This window comes from Triturus cristatus, chromosome 3_2 (genome assembly GCF_964204655.1).
Source record: "Triturus cristatus chromosome 3_2, aTriCri1.1, whole genome shotgun sequence".
Taxonomy (NCBI): Eukaryota; Metazoa; Chordata; class Amphibia; order Caudata; family Salamandridae; genus Triturus; species Triturus cristatus.
The window spans coordinates 667,360,146-667,382,103 of record NC_140584.1 but is presented as its reverse complement, the minus strand read 5'-3'; the positions used below and the strand labels follow the sequence as shown (position 1 = coordinate 667,382,103).

The following is a 21,958-nucleotide window of genomic DNA, read 5'->3' as shown; positions in this document are numbered from 1 at the left end:
CCGCTGCTTTCTTGCAGTTAGGTGCCTCAGGGCTGCTCTGCTGCCCTACGCAAAGTCCTTCGTATGGCTCCAGGGTCCACACAACGTGCTTGGGTTCCTTCCTGTCTTCACTCTGGTTGGTAACGCCCCACGGCTGGTAATCTGCCTTCAAATATTATGGCACCATCGCCTGGTCCTGGCATGTCTTCTACTTTCGTGCTACCGGCATCTTTCGCCATAAATTGGCATTTTGCCACTTATGTCGCTCCTGTCTTTCTGGTTCCGGTTTCCACAGACCTCCTTTTCGCTGTCGTGCATATTAAGCCGGTATGCGAGGTTTCTGTACTACCGGCTCCCGCCTCTCACGACTTGGCTGCCATCGCTTCCTTCTACAAAGCTCGCCATATCTCGGATATGGTTTCTTCTCCATGCTGGCGCTTTCTAGGTAAGGGACAACCTATTACCTCGGCTGTCCCACGTCCCTTTGGAAGTACAGGTTCCTTAGTGTTCTTTCACACTGTTTTCTTGGTCGACCGGTACTTGTTTAGGCTCCTGTCGCCACTTCAGATCCTGAAGCTCTTTCCCACTTTGGGTGGGTTCATTTCCCTCTTTCATGTCATTAACTTTCACTTCGCAACGGCCATTCTAGCTCTGGGCTTCTTTCTCTCAACCCACTTTCCATAAATGGGTTCTAGCTGCAGATTCCTTAAAGCCCACCCGTCCTCCCTGCTCTGCGAGGACCTTTTCAGGTTGGGGCCTTCTATTCTCGACTCCCTTACCGTGGCTTGCCCTTTTGCAGAGTGTGATGCTCTCTTTGCTCTAACACACACTGTACCCCTTCTCAAGAGTGGGCGGTGTGTTAATACTTAGTGTGATCTTCAAAGCCATCGGCCTGGATTATACGGTGGGGAATCGGTTTCCGGATTTTTCCCACCATCCCTCATTCCCCTTCTCCATTGCCTTGGGGTTTTTGCCACCCCTGCGCCCTTTTACTTCAGATCTATTGGCTCTGTACATTTATGGGTCTTTGATTTAGGTTCCGATGTCTCTCTCTCTTGACATCTTATCGTGAACTATCATTACTCTTCTGTTCCACACTTGTTTACCGTCACGTTTTCCATTCTGGATGCGGTGTTCTATTCTCTGCCAGGCTATTTTCCACATCCTTGTCGTCCTTTAATGTGGAATGTACCTTCGCCTGTGCAGGGTGGCTTTTCAGAGCTCTGCACTGTCTCACTTGTCCATTTCTTCTATTTCTTCATCATTTTTGCACACTGTTCCCATTTTCTCAGTTTTTTCGTGATGGCTCCGCATTCTAACGCGGGAAAACTTCTCAGACGAAAACTGAATGCGCGCCGGCAGAGGCAAATATGGCTCTGCAAACGTCACGTTCGTGGACGACGTCGGGGCGGAGTCATGCAGCTCCGCCCACTGGCGCGCAGAGGGGCTGCTGTGGAAAGTTTTCCGGATCCAGTCTGACGCCTAGGGATATTCTAAGTTAAGGAATTTGCGGCTAGACTATGTCTCTACCAGATACATCGTTACCGAAGGTAAGTAACTCGTACTATGTTGACATACAACCTGAAGCGAAAAGATGCCTTTTTAATGTCTGGGAGACCAATGATTTGAACACTAAAGATAAAATATGGGTTACCCTGGGCCTATTGGTGGCTAAAAGGAACATTGCACAGTTGTGGGGAGAGGGGTAACCACCTAAACTTGAGGCCTGGAGGGCAGATATGGATTGGTGTATGCTCAGAGAAAAAACTGTATTCGTTGCACGGGGGTGCCCCAAAAAATGGTCCTCTACATGGAGCAAATGGAATGCCTACCGAGGTTATATATGTATCCCTCCAACTATCCCCTTATCTGAAGAACCGTCTACGCCGTAACCATTGTAATCTATCATGTAACATCTGTATGACTTTTGTGCATAACAATGTCTCCATTTCAATGTGTACAATCCCTTTTCGTGTAAACTGACATGCTGACTTGCCTTTGTTCAATAAAAAGAATTATTAAAAAATTTAAAATAAAGAACTTGTGGAGATGCACATGGAGAATCTGGTGCCTGTGGTTCCTGTGGGCAAAATGCAGGCTCCAGAACTGCTACCATCTATGTTGCTGACACGAAGGCCCGAGCCTGGTCAGCCATACCTCGAGTTCATCAGCAATGGAAAGGAACCAGCTCTTTTCCTTAATGTGACGGTTTGTTTTTTTATAAACACATTTTATTGTGTCAATAGTCACATACTGTTCGGAGCTCCCTAACACAGGAAGCAATCGGCAGACTTAATGTGATGTTTGATGTTTTCTGGTGAGCCATAGTCCCCTCTGAAAGGCCTTCTGACCCCACATATGAGGTATTCATTTGAAGCCATCCCAATGCCATATTCGGCAGACCCTTTTTTCTGTTTCTGCTATTACTATAGATTACATTGTCCCAACATCAACTTTAGTGCCAGTTCATCCCACAGGCTTGATGGCGTGCCCAAAGCAGCTGCCTATAACAAACTGTTGGGCTCTTCACCTTTGGCTCTAGATCAGCTCTTACAACTGACTTTTCAGGCTCCTCAATGAACGCTGCTGGCTTCAAACCGACTTCACCGGTTCCACAGCCAACTCTTCTAGGGCTGCAACCCACGTGACCTCACACATTGTCTGTAATGGTGTTTTCTCCATGACAATGATCAAGAAGGGAGGCTCAGTACGTCATAGAGGTAGGAAGATTATTTTTTGGTGACTCTCACACCAGTGAAGGTCCTTGTCTGGGAACGGAGGACGGAGGAGGGCAGTCTTCAACGAAGGACCCAGACTCCTCAGGACTAAAGAGCACTAGTGTGCTAGACACCTCACCTGAATGGGAGCTACATTCTACAACAAGATTGCCTCAACTGAAGGTAACTTCTGCCACACCATTATTAAAAAGGTGGCAGATACATTGGATCTCTGGCTTCCCTCCAGGGAAACCAAGGCAAATACCTTGATGGAAGTGCTTCATGTCACGTTCCATTCTGCATAACCCTTACTGCCTTTTAATGAAGCCCTTACTGAGCCCATTGTAGCTGTTTGGGAGAAACCAATGTCTTCCAATGCTGTACACCGTGTAATTGCACAAAGTTACAGGCGACCCAGCCTTCCTGTTATCACACCCATCACCATAGAGACTTGTAGTCTAGGCACTCAGCTCCTCCAAGGTCTTTCCTGGCACTTTCCCTACTGCTCCATCAGACAGAGAGTCCAAGAAGATAGAGCGTTTTGCCAAACGTTGTTTTCTGCAGGCAGGTTTGCTCTGAAATCCTTAAACAACACCTGCCTCATGGGACCATTACACACACGCACTCTGGGATGTGGCCCAGCTAGTAGTACCTAACTTGCTGTACTGCCTTCAGCCCCATTTCTCAGAACTAGTATGAGACGGCCAAGCTGCAGCAAAGCAGGTCTCGTACAGTCTGCCCTGGACACTGTGTACTCTGTGTCTTGGGCCATGGGAACTTCGGTATCACATTGCCGCCACACATGGCTCAGAAGTCTAGGCTTTACCCTGGATGCCTAATCCAGCCTTATGATGGGTCACTCTTCTTCAGAGTGAAGACTGACTCTACCCTCAAGAGGTCCAAAGTCAGCAAGGTGATTGCAAGATCTCTCAGCTTTGGGACACAACTGAAAGTCTATCAACAATGCATTGAGTTTTGTGGATTCTCCAGGAGGTTTTCCTTTCTAGACAGACAACAGCACACTACTCAGTAGCAACAGCATGCCAATCCGCTTTTCAAACTGTGCCAAGGCACGAGAAGAGATTGTAGCCTACCTCTTACTCCCTTCTTTTCCTACTCCCTAACAACCACAGGGAGGCGGCCCTAGTTCCCTCATGTCAGAACTCAAGGCACCAGCTGGAGGAATGTTATTCTCCTTTCCATAGTGCTGGAAGGCCATCACTTCAGACAAATTGGTCTTTCAACTGTGAAAAGGGGTAAAGCCCTTTCCTTTCAACAGGCCCCCCCCCCCCCCACCACCCATTCCTCCCTCTTCTTCCACCGCTCGACCAGATCACCTTCAAATCCTTCAACAGGAGGTAAAACTATTGCTCAGAAGGGGGTGGTGGAGTTGGTGCCAGAGCAGGAATGGGGCAAGGGGTGATACTCCTTCTACTCTAAGGTCCCGAAGAAGGACTGCAGTCTTCATACCATCCTACACCTCAGGCTTCTGAACTGGTTCCTCAAGAAGTTCAAAATGCTATTTACAGCAAAGCTGTAACTTGCGCTGGAAGCCGAAGGCTGCATGGTCTCTGTCGATCTGCTGGACGCATATTTTCATATTCTGATTCTGTGGTCACACAGGAAGTACCTTTGCTTCATGGTGGTGTTTGCCCACTAACAGTTTGCAGACCTTCCATTTGCCCTGACTTCTGCTCCTCGAGTTTTCACAAAAATGACAGCCCATCTCTGAAGACGATCAGACATCCTTATATTCCCTTACTTGGACAACGTGCTACTAAAAGCCAGCTCTCCGCAGATGATCTCACACAATCTGCAAGTCACAGCTAAGTTGCTGTTTGACCTGGGCTTGTCCATCAACAAACCCAAATCTCCCCTGGGGCCCTTTCAGCACATCCTGTTCATAAGGGTAGTGCTGAACACTACGTCACTGAATCAAATCGAGCCTTTCTCACTCCACAGAAGGTTAAATACATTCAGGCTATGACTCCAATGTTTCAGAATGGAGTTCAAGTGCCAGGCCTGATGGTGTTGCACCTTCTTGCTTACTTCATTCTTTTGGTCACTCACATGAGGACCCTCTAGTGGTGTCTCCATGGACAGTGATTTCAACATAGAAGAGATCTTCCCAGGGACAGTGCAGCGGGTTTGGAGTAGTGAAGGGTAGAAGGCAATCTGATTCAAGGTAAGCTGTTTCTGTCTCTACAGGTAGTGACAACAGTGATCACGGATGCTCTCACCGATGGGTAGGGTGCTCATCTGGAGGAAGAAGGGATAGGATGCCTTTGGTTTCCAAAGGGGAAGAGGCTGCACAAAACTGCTTGTATTACAGGCGATTCGGCTGGCGCTCAGTGCTTTCCTGGCTCCCCTGTGCGGCCAGTTTGCACAGATATTGATGGACAATAGGACCGCAATGTGGTAAAGCAACAAGCAGGAGGGAATTGAATTGCCCCGTCTCTGCTGAGAAGCTTTGTCTTTTGGGTCTGGGGTGCAGCACCATCAGAGTTGGGTCATAGACAACCATCTGACCTGGTGTAATAAATCTGCGAGAGTACAGTGGCAGTATGCATCATCTTGCGGATCACGAGTGGAGACTTCATCTAGCACATCTTCCGCCAATGTTGTAGTCCTCTGGTGGGTCTCGTTGCCACTCATGACAATACTGACTGCCTGAATTTCAGTGCCCTCCAGTATCAGTTGCCGGGAGTATTGGGAAAAGAGTTTTGCTTGAAGTGGAGCTTTCCGATTCAATATGCGCTTCCTCCAATACCCTTGATCACTCTGGTCTTGAGGAATATCCACCTCAGTTTTGCCCGAACCATTCTAATAGCCCCTGGCTGACCTTGAAGGGTGTTGTGTGAAACCTGATGCACCTCTCCCTCTACCCTCTGCTCCGTCTTCCTCACATGGTAGACCTCCTCTTGCATTTGCAGAGGGAGCCTTAGCCTCCTCTTTCATGCCTGCATATTAAGTGGGGTAACCTGAATTCCTATTCTTTACCTCCTGAAGTGGTAGATACTGCCTGCGGAAAATACCTTCTGGCAAATTGCTCTATCTTCTTGGACTCGCTGTCTGAAGGAGTTGTAGGGAAAGTGCCTGGAAAGAGCTTGGAGGAACAGAATGGTTGGACTACGAGGCTCAGTGGTAATGGGTGTGATGACAGAAAGGCTGGGTCGCCTGCATCTTGGTGCAATTACAAGGTGCAGAGCAATGGAAGGCATTGGTTTCTCCCAAACAGCTAAAATGGGCTTAGTATGAGCTTCATTAAAGGGTAGAAAGTGTTCTACAGCATGGGAAGGGTCATGAAGTACTTCAATCAAGGTGTTTGCTTTGGTTTCCATGGAGGGAAGCTGGAGATCCAATGCATCTGCCACCTTTTTAATAATGGTCTGATAAGACGTTACCTCTGGTTGACGTAGTTCCCATTCAGGTGAAGTGTCTAGCTCACTAGCGTCCTTTAACCCAGCAAATTCTGGGTTCTTGGTTGAAGACTGCCCTCCTCTGTATCTGGACAGGGATCTTCACTGGGGTCAGAGTCACCTAAAAATAATCTTCCTTCCTCTATGAGGCACTGAGCCTCCCTTCTTGATCGTTGTTATAGAGGAAATTCCATTACAGGCAGTGTGTGTGGTCTCATGGGTTGCGGCTCTAGAGAAATTGACTGTGGAGTTGGTTGTGGTGGAATTCCACCAAAACTGTATATTCTGGGAGATGGAGTAGGTTCATGAAATGGTGAACAGACAATTCATTAGACCCTCTTCATGCCTGATTGTAGGATAACTTATGCCTAGCCCTTTCACTTGCTCAACAAGAGTGCGCATTATGCATGGTCAAGAGCAATTTATCGGCCTTTTTCCGTCTCACTGATCAACCCTCCCTCTTCAGATCCCCCATAGTCATAAGGTTTTTGACAGGTCTCATGGTTAAATTTACTGTATCACCATTCATAATGCCACAATGGGACCTGAATCTTTTTTTCAAAACATATTTTATTGTTGACAGACAGGGGCACCACATCGCATACATAATATGGCATTAGTAAAGATGTCAACTTTTTACAGTGAGTTCATCTAGAACATGAGGATACAAAAGGCAGAATCAAGGAGAATACGTATTATAAACAAAGAACAAAAGTGTCACATGATGTACGTAACTAATATTTGGAAATGACTCCAGTCACACTAGAATAGTATATGTACAATAGGTCTCAGTGTGCATATCCATCGGTAGGTCTTCATGGCAGGTCATCCATATTTCGTGCCGGGGGAACAGGTTCAAGGTAGAGACTGCGATAGTCGGCCCACCGCTTCCATATTATCGGGTGTTTATGGGGGCATTGAGAAATCAAGGCCACGCTTCCAGGCCCCAACTGAGGGCGGAGAAGCCGCCTTCCACATCTGGAAGGCGGCTTCTGGCGATTTCACGCTTAGCAAGGGTAAGCCCTAAGAATAGCAGGTGCCTTATGTACCCATTGCCTCCTATCTCATCAGTAATGTGGAGCATGGGTAGACGCGGCGACCGTGGAATATCCCATCCCAGGACCGCGGAGAGGCAAGTCAGCACCCCACGCCAGAAGCGTGACAGGGCGATACAATACCAAACCGTGTGGAGGAATGTGCCCTCAGCCGACCCGCAGCGCAGGCACAAGGGAGATTTGATCATCCCCGTGCACCAGGGCCTACAGCTGGTATAGTATGCCCTATGGAGGTATTTGAATTTTATAAGTTGAAGACGTGCTGCTATGGCTGCGCCGCGCGGTGATTCTTCGTCAAGTGGACCCAGGTCGTCCTGCCAAGCATCCCTAGTCTTGTGAAGTGAATCGTAGCTACTAATGACTAACACCTTGACCTCGATGGGGTTAAAATAAATCGGGAATGGTGTCTCGTCGCGCAAGATAAGGGGAGAAAGCGTGCTGGAATTGAAGATATTTGTAGAATTGGGAGTGGGGCATTTTGAAGTCGGCCTGTAATTGTTGAAATTACTTGAGGGTCTGGCTGCAGAGGGTATCACCGACCGTTGAGATTCCGGTGGAGTCCCAGCCCACGAACCCCAAAAGTCAGAGCAGTGGCGATAGAAGGCCATTATGCCAGAGGGGAGTCTCCTTGGTAAGTCTGCCCCACCAACCGATCTTGCGCAGTGTCTGTCGCCACATTGTAAAGACTGCCCGGGTTGCGGGCGGTAGCATTTTAAGCACTGCGTTAGAGTGTAGGATAATGTGTAGAGATTTAGTCTCCATTAGCCAACGTTCATGCGCGTAGGCAGTGTCGCACCGGTCGCCATACCACCAGTCCTTTAGGACAAGGAGGTGAGAAGCGGCGTATTAGGTCTGGGCATCCGGGGTCGCGAGACCCCCACAGTACGTGGACTGGAAGCATGTTCGCAAGGTGACCCGTACGGAGCCCCACCCACCCCCCAGAGGAAGTGACTGAGAACTGAGTTTAGTTGTCGGAACCTTGTGTGCAGTATTGGGTAGGGATAGTTTTGAAGGTGGTAGGGTAGGTAAGGCAGTGAGACCATTTAAAAAATGGCTGATCTGCCGAACAACGTCAGGGGCACATCCGACCAGGAGCTCACCTGTTGTCTAATCTGAGGCAGTCGGGGGGCCAGATTTTTAGAACAGGAGTCGGGTTGAGACAATGACAAAAAAAAAAAACAAGATATTTAAATGTATCAGGCACAACAGTGACTTGTTGCGTCCAAGACCCACGTTGATCACTCCCATAGAGAGGCCATAGATGGGACTTGTGCGCGTTCATATAAAGGCCGGAGTTTTGGCCAAAGATTTCCATTATTCGGAGCAGATGGGAGTCAGATCTATTCGTACGTGTGAAGAAAAATTGGACGTCATCTGCGGGACCTGGATCTTGATCTAACTTTTGTGGTGTGCTTTGTTTGAGGCTTTGCACAGTTGCCATTTGCGACTGCTTACTTTTAAGACAGTGTTTCTCATTGCCGTAATGCAAGGCATCTGAGTGAATTTCAGGTGCTAAGTGTGAAAAAACTCTTCACTTCTGTTTTTTTCACAACAAGCTGGTTCTCAGGACCAGAGCTACTTTACTGCTCAAGATGTTTACGCTCTTTATTTAAGCCAGTCCATAACCTTATTGACCTTCTTTCACCTTTCATATCCCAGGAAAGAGAAGGAGAGGCTCAAGAGAACGGCCAGCTTCTATGTTGACAGTACTAAAGAGTTCAAAATTGAAGACCAGCTGTTCATCAGGTATGTATGCAAGCTCAAGGGCAAGGCAATGCACAAGAGGAAATGATCATGTTCAGTCATTTTGTGCCTAAAAATGTGCTACGCCTTAACCCACAAAGAGCCACTGGAAGGCATCAGTGCTCATTCTGTTAGCGTGAAGGTTTCTACCTCTGCTCTGGCAAAGGAAGCCCAGTTGTGGAAGTCTGCAAGGAGGAAACTCTGGCTTCCCTCTGTACTTTTGCAAAGCATACTGCTTAGATTTGCAAGTGCTAAGGGAAGCTCTCTTTGCATTTCAGTCCTACAGGATTTCCTAGTGTAACTAGCCATGTACTCACCTCCTGGTCATGTACTGCTTGGGGACTCTATTCAAAAGATGAGGAATCTGTAGGTAGAAGTATCCATCAGAAAAAAACGTTACTTACCTTCTGTAATGGTATTTCTAGTGGATACTCTATCTAGCGGCAGATTCCTCACCAACCCACCCTCCTCCACATTTCATGACAGGTTGCTAAGTAAATCTTCTAAATGAGATTCAAATTCTGTACATCATACTACACCTGATTCAGCTGATGATGTTCTCATCAGTTTGCCTTGAAGGTGCGTACAAATGGATGGGAACCGATGTAAGTATGCCAATGGAGGGGTTTTATGGCTTCAATGACATTACAAGGACGCCTCTTCTTATGCTGAAGTGGAACCAGGGCCCGCCTACCAACTTGTAGGCTTATTGAAAAGTTGCTGGAATCTGTGTGACGGCTGGGATATTGCCAAGGTGAGGAGTCTGTAGGTAGATAGAAATTACACCAGAAAGATCGTTAACAAAAGTAAGTACCTTTTCTATCAGCTCCTTGTGAGCTGGAGTTCTCAAGAAGGCGCTCTCTCTGAGATACATTCTGTCTAGAGCGGAGCACATGAATTTTATATGCCTTCCCTCTGTTATCTGTCCTACCCCAAGTTCTGAAGAAGACCAGGAACGACAGGGCCCACGTCATTCTAATAGCTTTGATTTGGGTCAGGAGAGTGTGGTACCCGGAACATTTGAACTTAAGCAACCGCCTTCCATCAGGCTGCCACTTCAGGAGGACGTGCTGTTGCAGCAGCAAGGCACGGTCCTGCACCCAAGCCAACTTATCCTTCCTGTTCTTACATGCGTGGAGACTGTGCTGGGATAGTTGATCCTCTTCTCGTGGTCGTGGATATCATTTTGGCAGCCAAAGTTTCTTTACCAAAATCTGTATATGTTGGGTGCTGGGACAAATTTGTGGCTTGGTGAGGTTCTTTCTAAATGGACCCGTTGCAAGCACAACTTTCAGATGTGGTGGTGTTTGCTTTGTTTTTGGCACAGTTCTGGGCACAGTTAAAGGTTACCTTTCAGCCCCTTTGGATTTTTATATTTGCTGGACCAACCATCCTTGTTCAAATAACTGTTTATGATGTGTTTCTTAAAAGGTAACAGCATATGTTTCCACTTAAACACTTTGTGATGCCACTGTGGTATTTAAATCTGGTTCTCACATTTCTAATGTGTACCCCCTTTGAGTCACTAACCAGTTGTCCATTGTGCTAAATCACTTAAAAAAATAGTCCTCCTAGTTACAATCACCTCCGCCCGCCAGATGAGTGAATGTCAGGCTCTTTTGGTCCAGCCACCCTATTCCATCATTTTTCTGGCCAAATTGGTGTCAAAGACCCAAGCTGCGTTCCTCCCGTACTTCTTCGCTCTGCCTCAACCCTCAAAAGAATTTACACTTCATCATTTTGATCCCAAAAGAGCACTCAGTTTTTAGGTCTCGCCTAAGCCAGCGAATGCGCTGCTCTGGCGAGACATTTAGTGAGTGGGCTTTAAAAAGCCAACCACAGCTTTTTGTGTGGCCTAGAGCGTGCGGTTACGTGACGGTTACGAGCAGAGGCGCCATCTGGCTTTCCTCTCTCGTCATGGCTCATTAAGTGCATCGCTCGCGGGCACCCTTACAGCCCGTGATCGTAATCACTTTCACTTTGACGGCCGAGCGGGCGCGTCACTTTCACGGCCGCGCGGTCAATGACGCGTGCTTGTTTTCTTCTGGATATCTTTTTGGATTTGATTGCTAGGTCGTGCTTATGATATAAAAGGGTTGATTGTCATCAATCAGCTGTGCATCTCCTTCGAGGAGTTCGGTGTCTGACATTGTCAAAATAGTGAATACTTCCCCTGCGTGCCACTCACGATGTACAGTGTTCCTTCCCTTTTGCTCCAATAAAGTCAACCATGTGTGCCCTCCTACACTGTTGGATGGTAAGTGATTCACATATGTGCTCCACCTTCCTAAAGCCCGACTATTTGCACTTGCTACTCTGTTCTGTCTGTGATGCTCTTGTAAACTCGATGTGTGCAGCTCCAGTGTAGATATGGTGTACTGAGGACTTCAATGTGTTACTCTGTTGTGAGCATAGATTTTGCACTTCTGTGAACATCATGTATGTACCTGCTGAAACAGGACACTTACTGAGTGTACTTCTGCTGACACTGTGCATTTAGTTAATGTTGCTTTTTCGTGTACCTATTGGTGTGTCTTTGTGTTTGTGTGAGTATGTCCCTTGCATTTACTTCTCCTCCATCGACCTGCACGCTGTTGAAGCCGCGGTATTTTCCCAGACTGATGCTACATTGTATTGTTCAGCCTGTACCATTTTCAGGGAATGAAACTTTCTGAGAAGCCAATCCTTTGCTGTCGGTTGAGTTGTGCGCGGTTCAGTGCACATTTCACCTGGGGCCTGGGTGATGGCGGTGGTTGAATTGGCCCACATTTGGTGCTCACAACTGTACATTTGGTTCTCACAACTGTACTTTTCCGGGGAAATGTATTGGCAAGACCGTGATGTGTCACTGAACAGAAAGAGGGAGGTCCTCAGCAGCTAACCCTGGTCTCGTCTCCACTTTTCAAACAGTAACGGCACTATTAGGATGGCCGGTGTGGGTCTGACATTGCCAGCAGTAATGTCATCAGGAACCCTGTCAGTATGTAGGTCGATCCACGTCTCCAACTTTCAAATGTTATGAATGCAATGCACCCGGAAGAGTAACTCTGCGCTCACAAAAAAGTGATTTGACCAGAGCATCATCGCGGTCACTGAACCAGTTCATGCTCTGCAATCTGTAAGTGGGGAAAAATACAGGGGCACATCACTTGCGACAGAGACCCACTCGCCATCCATGCACTGAGTCACTTCTTCATCCGGTCTCGCTCTAACTTGTTTATCCATTCACTCACAAATCCATGCACCCATGGCCCATTCCGTTATTCGTGCCCTCAACCATTCTAATTTGTTAATCTATTACTCTGTAGACCTGCCATTCTCTCATGCACTCACCTCTTCATTTGTCTGTTTACTAACTCATCTTCCAGCACCCCATGTACCCACTAATTCAATCTCACATTCACCCACTGGTTTATCCAATGTTTTTTTCATGTAATGCCTGTTGCCACTTATCCTGCTCTAATAAGTGCTGAAGCTAATCAGTGTTACTTTTACCCAGTGTAACGGTTCACCATTTAGAAACCACGGAAGGATGAAAGGCTAAGGTTGCATTGGTGTTACCAAGTAGCTTGATTTGCAGAGCATGTTTTTAAGTCCTTGTTATTTCAGTGAGACCACCAACATAGTATATAAGAGGCATGTGTGATTGTTTTTGACATCTGATATGTTAATCTATTCCAAATGTTATTGCATCAAGACCATTTCGTACCAATCTACTAGGGTATTTTACCGAAAGAAAGCACCCACTGTTAGTTAGGCCTTGTTGCTCAAATACGTCTACTGGAATTAATGACTCGGCACAAGCTTAAATATAGTGAAAAGGCCACATAAACAGAAAGCATAAATTAAACAGCTACCTGAAAATAAAGAATTATGTCAGCCTTAAAAGAAACTAAATATTAGACCGACATTTGCTAATCAGAAACATCTCCTTCCCTGAATGCTGTCTGCACGCACTGCCCTTCTCAGCGTGCTTTGTTTCCGGAGTGCACAGGCCTGCCAGCTCTTACCTCTTGCAGCGCGTGTCCCGCTGGGGTGCAATCTTTCAGATCCGCAGCTCTAATCCGCCTGCTGCGTTGTACAGGAGACAATTGTGTTTTACTGCTCGACTGAAAGGAAGATGTCGGTGTCCCTTACTTACATTAGGGCACCTTGCAATACTACTGCTGTAATCATCATTACCTGGTGACATATTCGCTTATGCGGGAAAGCGAGCACTCCATCCGCGGTACGCCTGCTCTTTTCCCCATCGTACCTTTTAAACTAATCTCTTTTGGTCGATCGCTTTTTATCACCACGGAGCGCATTGAAGTGACCTTCCGGTGGCCTTTAACTCTTTACAAATTAGAAACTCTTTATACTTGTGGAATGAAAAACGTACATGCTTTTAATGATTTTTTTTCAAAATGTAGTCCTTAGGTTTCTCATTTCCCTCACTTCTTACTGTACCTACTCAGTGGCTCGTCGCCCCTCTTAGAATTGTAGTTCAAACTGTGCTATTAATGTTGTCGCTTGCAAAAGTGGTTTTCCAGCGCCATATGCCTTTATTGTGAGTAGAACTACAAAAAAAGGTGCGGGATGCAGTTGGCAAAGAAAACAAGCTTTGGCATAGCCAGTAGGTCTCACCTTTGGGACCTTATTTGTGTTTAGCCATGCAACACTTGATGTTGTTGCACCAAGGATATTGTGCTGGATAACTAAACACTTAAAAGGTCCCAAAGGCGAGATCTATTGGCTATGCCAATGCTTGTTTTTATTGATTTTACCAAATAACATTGTGTGCTTGATTAGTGATTTGTGGAGTTCTCTGGGTAGAAAGTGAACAAGGCATTGCACGAATGGACCATCTCTTGATGGATAGTGCTCTTCATTAATTGATCTGCTATATATTGGCTAAGAAGCAGCCTTCAGAATGTCTAAGGGCTTACTCCACCAGGGCCAAGGCAGCTACCACTAAATTGTTACGTGGAGTGCCAGTCCTGGATATGTCGAGCATCTGCGTAGGCATCAGTGCACACTTTCACAAAGCACTACGGTCTTAACAGGTCTGTTGAGAAGGGCATTTTGCCTGCTCTGTCCAGCAGGACATTTTAGTTTGAGCCATTTCATAGAACACCACCTTGGGAGGTACTAGTTTGATAGCTGTTCACAAGGTGAGGAATATGCAGTTAGAAGCATCCATCAGCTGAACAAGTTACTTACTTTCTGTAGCATTCTTTCTGATGCCCTCCCACCTCCCCGTTCTGTGGTATAGTCTCTTCCATCTGAAAATATCCCAATCTAGGAATCTGAACACTGGTTTCTTCAATTTTTCAATAGGCTCCTCATCTGAGGGCACAAAATAGTTCATGATAGAAACTGATGTTGGCGCACATGGGTGGCATTTATATCTGTTCGCCACTTCTGAAGCGTGACGCTACCTTCTGACACTCAGGAGCACTGCTTTTGAGTTTTCCAGATCCAGTCTGGCACCCAGTGAAATTCACAAAGTGAGATATCTGCGGTTGGATAGGGTATCCATCTGAAAGTGTTTCCGTAGATAAATAACTTATTCTTTAAGGAGTTTCTGAGATTTTCACCTCTACTAACCCAGTGAGCTGTCAGTTGTCACCAATCGCCACTATTACTGTGGAAGATCTGTCTTCAAGTCTTGCTCAGTCTGCGGACGAAAGAAAATTCACACTGATGATCCTAATGCTCAGTACATTTATTGCCTTTATCTCACTTGTAAGCCATCACACAGTGGCATCTGCATGACACTTTCAAAGACGCTTAAGTATAGTGAATGAAGTTTGCCACTTTACCTGCTAGAACAAAAATCTTATATAGGCTGTGCTCCCCTCCTCTGGTAAAGAACCCATGAAAATTGCTGCGCTATGTACTACGAAGGCGGAACAACAAAGGAAATGTTTGGCACTTTCTCAGCAGGAATTTACCTCAAAAGTGTGCACAGATTCATCAGACAACCTCTGTCAAAAACAGGAACGTCTCATCTGTGTAACAACATTGCACTTAATATGGTCAACAAAATTATAAATAAGAATTTGCAAATCTTGAACAACAGCTTCCTGAATCTCGAGAAACTGATGTTCTCCCACTTAAAAGGATGAAGTCTTAAGGTCATACTACGCCCCTACGCAGGAAACCACAGAACATCCCTACCCTAGGTCTTTTAACAAGGGTAACTGGACACCACTCATCCAGGAATTGTAGCGTCTGTCCAATGATAAAAGTTACCAAAAGTGTGAATTTGGGGACCAACCGCCAATGGAAACTTTGACAGTTCACCTATTGTAGCACCTCCCAGGTGGTCTACATAAGCAGTCCTTGTAAACTGACAAGTCGCAAAATCAAAACCAGAATATGCGAACACAGAAGTAATTTAAAATGTGGCCGCAGCACAACCAAAATGTCAACACATTACATTGGAAAGGGTCACAAATTGACTGACTTCAACTGGGTGGTTTTAGAACAGTTACTCAGCGATATGACATCCTTTCAGCTATTCTTTAGTACTAGTATCCTTGGTCCGATTTGTAACACCTGCTTTTAATATTTGATTTCATCACATACTTTTGAACATACGATAATTTGCTCCTATTCAGAAACTATGGGTGTTTCTGTCTATAATAATATATTGAAACCGATTATTCCACACTGGAATTTCACTAAGCACTTGTTTCAGTGTAGCAAATAAGAAGTTGCATGAATCAGAAAGAAGTGCCACTATCAGTAGCTTTTTGTTTCAGATACTCTCTAGTCTTCCTCTTTCAAAGCCCTGAGGCATGGGAGAGAAGTCAGGTGCGTTTAATTACGACATGCATCTGTCAGGAGGAAGCGTGTTTAAAACGCTCCTGCTGCTCAGTTGCCTCAAGATGCAGTCACGGACGGAGGTATTTTATGTGAGCAGGCCATGCGGGGAACTTGGAGTCATAAATACAGCATAGCCGCTTGTAAGGTGGAGACTTCAATTCACAAGAGGACCCTGATGCCTAATGCTTTTTTCTCTTTTTCCTTTCGCCATCCAGTGTGACAACAGGCACCCCTCTCCTTCGTGTACCTATTGAGCGCTATTAAGTGCCTTAACATATATGTACACACTACATGTATTTGAGTGTGGTATCCAGAGTGCATGACACTTGGTTTCGTCCTGTGTGAGTCCTAGATGTGCCCAAGATTACGTTTGTTTATTTTCACTGGGGCAAACCGCTTTTTTTTTTTTTACTTAGCCTCACGGTTTTAGATGAGAAGCGTAATGATATGGCTATGTGATAGTGCTAACGGCATGAACATCAAGAAACAAGTTCTGCGCACGTTATAGCATAAACACAGTGTAGTGATACCATAGGGTATACTCTGGAATGCACAATAGCAGTCAACACCAGAAATGTCTTTGTAGAATTTAATAGTGCGTTTCTTCAAGTGAATTGAAAGGACAAGAAAAACAACCAGCTGACACGTGTTTAGTCAACGGGAAACAACCCGTGACTCTTCAGGGCTGTACGGACGAAGACTGTGGCAATCTCAAGAGTCCCTAAATAACAAACACATACAGCGTGTTCTCACAAATACTGTGCTAAAAACAAATGTGTTATAAGTACCTCTGCAAAGCAAGCAGAGAGAAACACCTAATGTGTCTAAAATGCAAAACTTAAGGAGAACCAAATTATACCCAGAAGGGGGTGGGGGGAACACTGCATTGGCTGAAGTTCAGGCAGGGATTCCCAGCTTGACAACTGGAAATTATTCAGGTATGTGAATATATGAACGATAATAGTGGTTATAGGTAAGCAACTAACATCATGCTGACTGTTACTACAAGAATTACACTAGAAAGGAGGTTGAAAATGCAGGATTCAATCGGTCCTAGAAGAGAGTATATGAGGTTAGCAGTAGAATGGGGATTTCTGTCAAATGAAAGAGCTTTTATAAATGTAAAGGATCTGTCATGCAAATAAAAAAATATTTTCAATCTCTTTGTCAGCAACCACACAATGAATCTTCTGCACAGAGTGAATATTGACTTGCTGAGCTATTTGTGTGAAGTCACAGACACTGCAGGAGTGACCCAAAAACCATTAGTGATTATTGCATCTTCTGGACATTGTTATCAATATACTTTTAGATGGAGATTTCCGTTCGACGGAGTTAATCCACTTCGGCGTCTGGACTGGACATTAGACTAAAGAGAAGTACTGTGCAGTAGTAGTGCTGTTAACCCTGAACTTCAGTAATTTCCTCTTTTTCTTAACCAGTAGTAGGTGACAGTACACAGCTTGGAAATCTGTATTTCACATCCAGTCGCCTTGCACTAAGGGTTCAGCCTTCTGAACAACCTCTTCACCCATTTATTCTCAGCTTTGATCTCACATCTGAATGTCCATATGAATCAATTTTTCGTCCGTGTTTTCTTTAATAATTCATCTCCAACAGAGATCCCTCCCCAGTTCCTGAGTCCTTCAACTGACTAAAGTAATTACGAAAACCAAGAACCCTTTATGGAGCAGTCTGCAAAAACCTAGCCTACGTGTTAAAAAAAATAAATCACAGCCAGTTGCATATCTGCATTTGCGTAGCTAGATATTTTCATTTTTGTTGCTTCCGATGAATAATTTTTATTTTTCTGACTTACTCACAACTTCCATTAATGTTGAGTGGAGCTTCTATTGTTTCTAAGCATTAATGAATATCTTATGATAGAGACCCCATTGTTAATTTCTTGAAACTAATAAACAACACTTCTGCCTTTCTGGTAGAGGCAGAAAAATGACTACGGTAACTTCAATTAGACTCCTTCCTCTCATTTAACGATCAAATGAAATGATGCTGATAATGTACTGCATTTTTAAAGCTCTTAAGCAGCTTTGTGCCTTGATATGTCAATATAAATTTATTTTTAGCAAGACTGTTGCTTTTTTACCTAATTTCATGAGCTTTGTCCCCTTTAAATGGAAGTATTAATAAATAAAAAAGGACCGTTCACTCTAGCTAATTGTTTTAATTTAAATTTGAGTTGTTTACAAACAAAAAAATGACAAGAAATGTCTTTAGTCGTGCAATATGTAAAAATAGTTTGGAAAGAGATTGGTTTCATAAAAGGGTTTTCGGCTGAGATATTCATTCTTTGATGAATGATTTAATGAAGATGTACTTCTTGGAGAAATGGAATTACAAGTAAGTAGCTTTTCGTTCCTTTGTATCACATAGTAGGCGCTTGCTGGCAAATCTCATATGATGCTAGGATCTCTGCAGTACCTTTGTAAAACCGAGGTACTATATTCTTTATAATGCCTGGCATATCTCTGAAACTTTGTCTGACAGCATGTGTTTATGTGAAATGTTTTTGTTTGGTTTGTTTTCACATAGTTAAGTGAGGCAAAGCAAATCAATTTCAGGTAGGCCTTTGGATTTCCATTCTGACCAGCATTTTCTTGACCACACTCAATTCTGCTGTGCACTTACAATATACCCTTTTGTTTTACTCCATCATGTTACCACCAGTATTTACAGTTTACCTAGTTTGCTGGTTCGTTGCCTGGTCGCCATAGCCCCTATTTTTTTCATTTGTTTTTCATACGCCATGCTCATAGCTCTCCTAGAATTAAACTGAACATTATTCGCTTTCATTTCTGACCCTGAAATTGGCCCTTCCAAGTATTCTCCAGATGTCCTATTTCTGACCTCTCATACTGATTTTCTTCTCTTGATGCTTTGCTAATAAGATACTCTGTGCATTTGATCTGTTCTGTAGGTATAAAAGATGCCCGTTGACATTATCTTAATCTATATGAATATATGTATATTTATCAGATATTGCATTGTGTGAATGTTTCATATTTGGAGCTGTAATGGTTTTGTGAGTTTCTGCACCCTATATAATTCTGTAAAAATAAATGAAAATCTAATTCCCTATTTTGTCTATTTTGTCAGCACATTGATCAAATTATGAGCAGTCATGGCAAACAGATCATGCAAGCTGTAACACTCATTCTAGAAGGGGAGCACAACACAGAGGTCAAAGAGCAGGTCAGTTTTAACTCTTATATATTGCTTTCATGTTGTTAGATCTAAATAGAGACATTTGAAGTATCGTGATTCAAAATTGGCAAAAGGTTGGGGACTACAGGTTGGGCTTAACAGGGCGATATATGGAGTCTGAGGAGGCCATAAGGAAGCCTCTTGTTTTCTATAGTACATGGTCTCACTGTTTCAATGGCAAGACAAAGTGTGTCCATCAGTTTGAGGTATTAAGTAGAGTGTTGTTTTAATGATGCTTGTCAGGGGGAGTTTTGAGTCGAGGAAAGTAGGTAGGTACACCCAGTGGCATAGCTAGACCTACTGCCACCCAGGGCGGACCCTAAGTCTGCCGCCCGGTGCAAGTAAGAGCGGGGTTGGGGTGGGTGGCGGCCAATTGTTCTGGGGGGGGGGGGTTTGGCAGTCGATGGACGTCTTGTTCTCGGGGGATTGGGTATTGTGGTAGTCAACAGACACAATTTACTCACCACCGCCTCCCCCAAAACACCACTGGGTTGAGCTGTCACATGTGTTTTCTCAACTTTTGATTCTGGTGGGAACTTTCGGGAAAATGTCAGCAGCTGAGACGATGTGCACCAAATTTTCTCGATCTAAGTGCTTCTTGTCCTAGTTTTGTGCACACCCACTTCGAAATTAGGTTTCAGATATGATTTTTGCATAGTTTTTACCAATCTTAATTTCTTACTTGAATGATCAAGGTAATGATCTAATAGCTAAAAGGAAGGTATTCAGCTCAGTAACTTTTGTTTGGATGGATACTTCTAACAGCAGAGTCCTCACCTTTAGAATAGCACCAGAGAGGATAGATCCAAAACATTTTTACAGCAGTTCTCAAGTGCACCAGTAGGTGGTGTCTTGCATCTCTGCGTTGACTTCGATCTGCCCCGGAAGTAACAATGGAGCTGCGTATAAGCGCCACCCTTGTGCGCCGACACCAATTCCTTTCTTTTCACACCATTTACACAGATCCGGAGCTTGCTTCCTCGTCCCTGATGAGTTTTTTCTTGAAAAATTCTGTTTTCTAGTGTGCTAGGGAACTATGTCCACTCTTATAACTACAAGGGTTTTACCTTGTTTGGAGTGTCGCAAAATTATATAGAATCAAAAAGGAGAGATGGAAGTATTGAGATGGAATCCACTCTTCCAGATACAAATGATAAATCGATGAGGAGTAAAGCCACTATCCACCTCTTCTAACCAGGGAATCCCTTATGATTTTAAAAGGATTCTCACCCACTAGAATCAACTAGTGGCATGCTTCATCATTTAGTACTCACTCTGAGCACCTAGTGTATCTGCGTGGGCTCAGCCTTCTGAAGGAGAGAGCACCTATGCACTTTGTAAAGGTATTGCCAGTGGGATCTGTGAGAGAGATATATATATATATATCCAAACAATAACCCGCGCTTTTCCTTCCACACCGGAATTCGACACGAAGACACAGGTATTTCCCAAATTACTTTATTGGCATTTGATCGAGAGCTATGACTCGTTTCGGCAGGATCCCCTGCCTTGATCACATAGATGAGCCAAATTCCCACAATGCATTTTGTGTGCTTCCTCCACCCCGTGATGCAGAAAACATAGACAAAAGACTGCATTCTAAAGAAAAGTTAATTGTTGGCCATTCTCAATGTTTAAAAAACCTTAATACCAGTATTTATATAATGACTTTCAGTTACATGCTTTGGTGCCTATTAGCACTGTGATTAAGTGAATATGATTTCACATCACTATAGGTCATGTATACTTGTGATACAATTGTTTTTTTTGTTTATTTTTTCCACACCTCAATGAACTTTATTGTGCCTTAACTAAAAGCCCAATCTGAGTGTAAAACAATTTTTGGATGGGAGACGTCAGGAAGCACTGTTGCAGTACTCCTTAATAATTATCTCACTGTCACCGATTATTGCGATTGCCGGCCCCCACTATGTGGCTCTCATTACGGACACTCCCACCGGCATCTGCGCCACATGTTACAGTGAGTACACTGTAGCATACTCGGTCACTATACATCTGAAGTGGACATTGGTGACTATTTTGGATATCTGGAAAAATGCGTGGGTTCCCAATGACTATACAGTGGTCTCCTTGTTACATAGGGACTCACTTGTCGGGGCCCACCCTATACAAATCAGCTGGAAGAGTTGAGATATTTTGGGGGCATAAAGTGCTAGTGCATAGAGTCACTATTCAGAGACTATGATTGAACATGTAACAATATAAATGTGCAAATATAGCAGTTCTGTGCAGCCACGCAAATACATGATACGGCTGCCATAGGACATAAAGTGCAAGTGCAAAATTTCATAGTATGACTATCAAGCCTACCATCTGTCATTTGTATATTGCAACTACCCTTTTCTTGTGCAAAAATGCAATTTGTTATTATAGCTGCCATAAGATCTAAAGTGCAAATGCATGATTCTAATACATCGATTGTTCAAATTCAATGTCAGTCATCCTCTCCAATATTGACCCATATACCTTCCTTTTCCATCCTCTTCCTTTGTCAAATTTCTTATCAATTATAAACCCCATGCTTATAGTCATCTTCTCCTGGGAATACTAACAAACTCTGACGTCCTCTATCTAATGCAGATCTTAAAATAACTCTTGGATTTAGTATTAAATCACACCGTGCCTAGTCAAAACATTACACATCTAAATAATCATACAAAAAGACTTAAAAAGCGTTCATCAGATTTACATCTTCCAAAAATTATGAAGTTCTTCCCCTGTCGCTAAAATACATTGAGGACACCTGACTAAGTACCTTCTACTATACTAAATGCATATGTAGTCCTTCATCAGAATTAAGGCCGTTAGGACTTTTGCAGTTGAGCATTAAAATATACCGAGACACTAGCTTTCTTAGCTCTACTTCCCTGTTGTTCCTTCTTCTTTTTTTCGGGACTGAGTCAATTACAAAATAGGATAAGTCCTCAATTTTGCCATCGTGCACTTCATTAATATGGCGAGCAACTGGATAGGCTGGGTCTCTGTT

The 21,958-nt window shown here is 44.2% G+C and overlaps 1 protein-coding gene across 7 annotated transcripts in view; it reads left to right on the top strand.

Annotated features, from left to right (window-relative positions):
• Window positions 1-21,958, top strand: part of ARMC8 (armadillo repeat containing 8) — an 811,657-nt gene that overhangs the window by 566,214 nt on the left and 223,485 nt on the right. For all 7 annotated transcript variants that reach the window (XM_085648657.1, XM_085648654.1, XM_085648653.1 and 4 more), the window contains exon 18: window positions 18,844-18,939. In XM_085648657.1, the coding sequence (XP_085504783.1) occupies window positions 18,844-18,939 (96 nt within the window). The remainder of the gene's footprint in view (window positions 1-18,843; window positions 18,940-21,958) is intronic.